Consider the following 7,272-nt stretch of genomic DNA (forward strand, 5'->3'; position numbering starts at 1 on the left):
GTGTGTGTGTGTGTGCTGATTTCCTCCAGCTGTCCGGTTGCCGTGGTGACGTGCCAGCTGGTCCACACACAGCTATTTTCATTGAGATTTCAGCTGTGACATGCCGCTGAAAGTGCAGGTTTTGCATGGGCACCGTAAGTGTCAGAGCTTTGGCGTGTGGACCAGTGGACAGAGGAGGGTCTGCTGAACACACACGTGTAGTTTGAGGTCTCTAACTTGTGAGATGAGAGCTCTGGAGCAGGTTACAAAAGTGGTTGCGTCTGCCTCCCTCCTCAGCTTTGTGCATCAGTTAACATGGCAGTTTTTGCGGCAGTTGGTCACACTTCCCGTCGGTTGGAGGCTCGTAGCGCGGATTGCGTTCGTTTCTGTGTGCCCGAAGTCACATCGTTGCGACCGGGCCGAGCAGGCCTACGTTTTGATGTATGAATTGTGAGTCTGAGTGACACGCTGTGGGTGTGAGAGCGAGCTAAACACGATGTTTTCAGACGATTTTTCTGCTCCTCTCCACTCTAGCTATGCTGGTCCCCACTCTAGGCCTGAACATTCCACCACACACACACTAATGTTAAATCTGAAAAAGGGGTGGAAAACTTTTTTTTTTTGAAAGGTGAATGTGGTGAAAGGGTGAATGGGATGAAGTGGGTTGAATGATGTGCTGAATGAGGAGAAGATGTTGAATGTTTTGAAGTTTGAATGGAGTTTGTGGCTGAATGTATGAGGAAGCTGTGAAGGCTTGAAGTTGGTTGAAGAAATGGGAAGTTTTGAAATTTTTCCCATTAATTTCTATGGGGAAATTTCCAGGGAAAACGTTGAATATTTCGGAAGTTTTGAATGTCATGGACGTGAAAAGTCGAAAACGAAAAACGCGGCGGAAGAATAAGAATTATAAAGTCGAAGAACATATGTTGTGAATGCTTTCAGCATTCACACCAATAAGTATTGAGAATAGTAATAGTGGGCCTTGCTTGCAAGCGGCCCCCTAATAAGTATGGAGAATAATAATAGTGGGCCTTGCTTTTCAGCATACACACCAATAATAATAAAGTACAACAACATATGTTGTGTATGCTTTCAGCATACACACCAATAATAATAAAGTACAACAACATATGTTGTGTATGCTTTCAGCATACACACCAATAAAGTCGAAGAACATATGTTGTGAATGCTTTCAGCATTCACACCAATAAAGTAGAAGAACATATAGTGTGAATGCTTGAGCATTCACACCAATAAAGTACAACAACATATGTTGCGTATGCTTTCAGCATACACACCAATAAAGTAGAAGAACATATGTTGTGAATGCTTGAGCATTCACACCAATAATAATAAAGTAGAAGAACATATAGTGTGAATGCTTGAGCATTCACACCAATAAAGTACAACAACATATGTTGTGTATGCTGAAAGCATACACACCAATAATAATAAAGTACAACAACATATGTTGTGTATGCTGAAAGCATACACACCAACAACATGTTGTGTATGCTTTCAGCATACACACCAATAATAAAGTCGAAGAACATATGTTGTGAATGCTTTCAGCATTCACACCAATAATAATAAAGTACAACAACATATGTTGTGTATGCTTTCAGCATACACACCAATAATAATAATAAAGTACAACAACATATGTTGTGTATGCTTTCAGCATACACACCAATAAAGTACAACAACATATGTTGTGTATGCTTTCAGCATACACACCAATAATAAAGTACAACAACATATGTTGTGTATGCTTTCAGCATTCACACCAATAAGTATGGAGAATAATAATAATAGTGAGTGAGTGAGTGAGTGAGTGAGTGAGTGAGTGAGTGAGTGTGTGTGAGGGAGTGAGGGAGTGTGTGTGTGTGAGTGTGAGTGAGTGAGTGTGAGTGAGTGTGAGTGACTGTGAGTGTGTGTGAGTGAGTGAGTGAGTGAGTGTGTTTGTGTGAGTGACTGTGAGTGTGTGTGAGTGAGTGAGTGAGTGTGAGTGAGTGACTGTGAGTGTGTGTGAGTGACTGTGAGTGTGTGTGAGTGAGTGAGTGAGTGTGAGTGAGTGAGTGTGAGTGAGTGTGTGTGCTGGTCGAAGAAGTTGAGGGATGTACAGATGAACAATCTGATGAAATTTATTTTGAAAAACACAGGGCTTTTATTTTGAAAATCGGACTCTGGCAGAGTTGCTGTGACTGTTGTGAGTCAACACATGTAGTTGTTTGTATGTATGTATGTCAGTATGAGTGAGTGAGTGAGTGTGTGTGTGTGTGTGTGTGTGTGTGTGTGTGTGTGTGTGTGTGTGTGTGTGTGTGTGTGTGTGTGTGTGTGTGTGTGTGTGTGAGAGTGAGTGTGTGTGTGTGTGAGAGTGAGTGTGTGTGTGTGTGTGTGTGTGTGTGTGAGAGAGAGACCGCTTGGTGCTCGGGCCCTAAAAACAAGAACCAGAAGAAGAAGAAGAATTCCTTGCATTTCAACTATGTTTTTGGCCCCCTGGTTGCCTGGTTTTTTGCATTTGACGTATTTTTGGTTCTTGGGTACTGGTACGTTTCCTCCCTTGCACGTTTTTCATGCTCGCATTTCAATAGGGTCCTCGCACCGCTTGGTGCTGGGGCCCTAATAATAAGAAGAATTCCTTGCATTTCAATTATGTTTTCGACCCCTTGGTGCTCGACCCCCATGGGGTCCTCACACCACCTGGTGCTTGGGCCCCTGATATTTTCTTGCCCCCCTGACATTTTCTTGCACCGCTGGGTGCTCGGGCCCTAATAACAAATGTATAAACTGTCAATAATTTGTGCTTCCATATGTTACTTATGCTACCTTAACTAAGATGTATGTTTCACTTTTGACTTCTCTTGCTCGTTCCGACAGGCACTACCACAGTATGGATGAGTTCAGTCATTATGATTTACTGGAGGTTGGCACCGGCCGTAAAGTGGCAGAGGGACACAAGGCTAGCTTCTGTCTGGAGGACACCACCTGCGACTTTGGCCATCTGAAGCGCTATGCCTGTTCTGCTCACACTCAGGTAAAAACATCACATTCTGATTTACATTTGGTGGCTTTCTTTTACCACATACTTTATTAACCACTACCCCAGCATCCATCCGCTGTAGTTATACTGTTATAGATTAGTGTCACTGCAAATAGTCAGACAGATGTATTACTTAGCCAAGCTCTGTTTTCAGTTGGTTGTCAAAAAACCAATGACTTCAAATTGCAACTATTTTTCACTCAGATCAGTATTCCATATAAGCCCATCTCCCCCCTTTTTCTTCAGGGTCTGAGCCCAGGCTGCTACGATACATACAATGCTGATATTGACTGCCAGTGGATTGATATTACAGACATCCAGCCTGGAAACTACATACTAAAGGTAGGTAAATGAGAATCTCATGGACATGGCAAGTTTGTAAACATATCATGGAAGACAGTGAGGGTCAAGGCCATTAAAACAAATTCATATGGGTTATAAAAAAGGTTATAAAGTTGCTGAAGTTTTTAGGTTTCCAGTTATCTAGGCTTTATTCAGGCTGCAGCATTTCACTGGTTTACTGGGCCGATTAACGCTTGAAATGTAGTGATTACAGTAAATTGTAATGTGTAATGTGCCTTCTGTCTCTCAGCTCCAGGTTAATCCCAAATTCTTGGTGATGGAGTCAGACTTCACCAACAATGTGGTGAGGTGTAATATACATTACACAGGACGGTTTGTTACAACAACCAACTGCAAGATAGCACAGTAAGTAAGACTGAATGCACAAACTTTTTTGCTGCTTTTGTTTGTACAAGTAAAAGCGGCACAATTTTCAGATTTTGTTCTTTTGTGGAATGGAAACTAAAGTTCAAACTGTAAATCAGGATTTGCGTCATGTTCCAAGTACTGAGTTACACTGAACCACATGGCAGGGTGACAGCTAAATGCAGTTTTATGATGAGCCTCATGGTGCTTTGAATTACTCAGTGGACTTAATGGGCTCCTGGCTAAAATACCTGATGATTTAATGAATGATGTTGTCATTCTCCAGTTAAGACTAATAGCCTCTGAAACTTTCATATTTTCCCTCAAAGGCAGATAAATGTGTTGAACTCATGAATAGTGCTATTAGGAAGTATATCATTGCAATAACCACCAATCCTATTGAAAAGACTGTTTTATATAGAGTGCATATACATGAGCAAAGTTCAGGTGCCCACGTTAGCTCCCTTGTTTCACATACACGCAGAAAGATGTTTTCTAGCATTTCTAGTGTTAATGAAAGCTTGTACAGATGCCAATAAAAGACATGTAAGAACAGATATATTGAGTATTATTTCCGTCATTTAAATCGAGTACTTGAGTAGTTTCTTAATTTGAAAACAAATCCAATTTCATCTTGTATTTATATCTACTCTAGTAAGGCTACAGTTCTGCCAAGTGTTGTATGTGGGGTGTCAGAAATGAGTCATCTACTAAATAACACATTAAAAACAAACCATTACCATTACATATGAATTAAACACATTTTAATTTGAAACTAAATAATAAACATGGTAATAAAAGTACACCTTGATTGTCAATTGACTTCAGTAGTATGAATTGTTGAAAATGTTTTTTGATTGGCTGATTACAAGACAGAGGTGTTGTTAAAGACACTTTTCTACTTGTATTATAAAATGATTGCATTGTGTGATTTTTGCAGTAAGTCCCCCACACACACCTGAGTGCTGTTTTTTGAAAGACGGAAAACCAATGATGTTACACATGCCACTGTAATTTGGGATTACAACTTTGACCAGTTTGTACACATGGAATTTATGCTAAAAACCTGGTATTAATCTGTTTTAGTGATGTAGTAATAATTTGCTGCCTTGCCTGAACCTGATCATTTGTGATAAATTAAGACTGACTCCACCCCGTCCAAGTGGATTTATGACCCAACAAAGTGCCCAGACATTACTTATTGCCATCTACTCCGATTTGACTGAATCAAACAATTGAAAAACATACTGTTTGGTAACACACTGTAATATCTAGCCTGTTATGAGTTATGCATTATGTCGCTGGCCAAAACATAGCAGTGAGAGTAAGAGAATTATCTGTTTTTGGCACATTACTGGAAGCCACATGGAAGAAGACCAGTTGCAGTTGTTAGTGTTAGCAGCTGGTCTCTGATGGAAGTGTGAGCATGGTGCTGCTGTACCATCAGCTTGGATGTTTTACCAAGTCTTGCTGCAAAATAATAAACTGAAGTTTTTTTTACACCACGGATGCCTGAGTCTGAATGGTGTAACATCAGGCTGGACTTTAGACCGTTTGATGCTGTTGTACTGTATGACTGTGCTCCAGCAGCCTCTCAATCAATCAGTAATAACTGCCACCAGCATCATTTAGCTATTTACCACACTGACTGTACCTTTTTAATATTTTCCAAAACTAAAAACACGAGCAAAAATGTAAGAAACGGATTACACACTGTTTGCTGTAGTCAGCTTGTCTGGCGAGCCAGCTTCCTGTTCAGAGGAATAACTGAGCATTACTTCCAAAGCCAATGAGCAGCTATCAACAGTTCTGTACAGCTTCTTATTAAAACAGCTGTTCAAAGTAAATTACAGTCTGATTTTACATTTTTTTTTACTTATCATACTCATGGTATAATACCTGGCACTACACTGCATTACACTACACTGATTTTTTTCTTTATGTAGCATTACATGTCAGACTTTTTACCAGATAATTCAATTTGCTTGTTAGGTAACCACAATCAAACTATATGAGGAAAAAGGACAGCTTTTATATAGGTTTGGCATTTTGCATTAACAGCTTCTGTAAAATGGTGTAAAAATGATTATGAATACAAAACATCTTTCATGTGACTGGCATTTTGAATCTGCATGAATATCTTTTATTAAATTCATTGGTTCAGAATAGTTCAGAACTTAATACCAGCAGTTATTTTGTTTGAGCCCATTGAAATTGTTCACTGTGCACATGTGCACATGTGCTGCAGTTCCTCTAAAAATAAGTCTTGTTTGCTTATTTTACAGGTCTTGATCAGGCGCTGGAAGACTGCCACGCGAGAGTGACCCTGGTTGCTATTCCATTGTAATGTGAATGGAATCCATTAGTTGTTGTTGTTTGTCTGTAGTATTTTGTGCTGTCTTGGGGTGCTGGGTGCATAGCAAACAAGAATTCTTCTGGCACTGAAAAGAATGTAGGGGTTTAAGGAAGACACACACACTGACATCACTGCATAATGCATAATGCGTATTGCACGTTGATATCCCGGTAATGAATCAACAGTTTACATCTATATTATATTCTGTAATAGTGTTCTACTAACTCCATTTTTCATATTACATACTCTGCCAGTCTGGTTTGGGTAAATGTTAGGACTTTTAAAATAGATCTATGCACTATGCATTATTTGTGTGAATTACAAATAATATGTGAAACAGTTGCGGTGCTGAAATGAGTGCTTCCACATAAGTCATGGTTCAGCTGCAATCCAACAAATAAAATTATGGGAGAACGTCTTCCCAGGTGCATTCATCCATGCAGTGTGGGGACGGAGACAGAGATGCCCACTGACTAAAACAAATTGTGTTAGTTTTGGTTCTTTTCACTTCACTGCATCAGTGGATCACGCTGGGACACTGTGATTCTCTGGGCACATCCTGTTAAACATTGTGTTAATAGCAAAAGGAAAACAGCAGGTCATATTTGCATTTGTCAGCTCCATCGAAAAAAGTCAACTCCCAGACAGATTGTAAGTACTGCGCGCTGTCTTCCTCTAAATCCTTGCATAATCTTCACGTGTCCCTATTTGTCCTTTCTTATTTCAGTAAAACAGGGACAGGAGGCTCAACTGGCAGAAAAGGGTGTGTTCCAGGAAACAAGACTCTCATTATGTAAGCTGTACCAACACTGGTCAGATGGCACATAGGTCATCTTTTGAAGAACATATATACAAATATTCCACTGATGCATGACTTTAATGATTGAGATTAATTTGATGTAAGTGATTGTACTTTGTTTATCCAGTTTGACCTCTTACTGTAACACACACACACACACACATATATATATAATACTATAGTATATGACACTACTGCTACAAACAAATGTATTATAATACAGAGGGTTAGAAAGCCATCTCGACCTACCTCTCCGATTGAATGAGCTGTTGTTTCCTGTTAAGTGTTTGGTTTTTAGTGGAAACTCTTTGCAATGGTCCACTGGGGCCTGTTGCCACTCTCTTGCAGCATAATGCTTAAACCCTCAAATCTACACTGATGATATTT

General features: G+C 39.8%; 1 protein-coding gene across 1 annotated transcript in view; it reads left to right on the forward strand.

The window, feature by feature from the left end:
- loxl1 (lysyl oxidase-like 1) overlaps positions 1 to 6,371 on the forward strand; it is a 171,450-nt gene extending 165,079 nt beyond the window's left edge. Inside the window, exons 4-7 of the mRNA XM_070853604.1 lie at positions 2,860 to 3,016; positions 3,269 to 3,364; positions 3,615 to 3,730; positions 6,016 to 6,371. Coding sequence (XP_070709705.1) covers positions 2,860 to 3,016; positions 3,269 to 3,364; positions 3,615 to 3,730; positions 6,016 to 6,022 — 376 coding nt within the window. The 3' untranslated portion in view covers positions 6,023 to 6,371. The remainder of the gene's footprint in view (positions 1 to 2,859; positions 3,017 to 3,268; positions 3,365 to 3,614; positions 3,731 to 6,015) is intronic.
- The last annotated feature ends 901 nt before the right edge of the window (positions 6,372 to 7,272 follow it).

Source organism: Pempheris klunzingeri, chromosome 1, assembly GCF_042242105.1.
Source record: "Pempheris klunzingeri isolate RE-2024b chromosome 1, fPemKlu1.hap1, whole genome shotgun sequence".
In the NCBI taxonomy this organism is placed as follows: Eukaryota; Metazoa; Chordata; class Actinopteri; order Acropomatiformes; family Pempheridae; genus Pempheris; species Pempheris klunzingeri.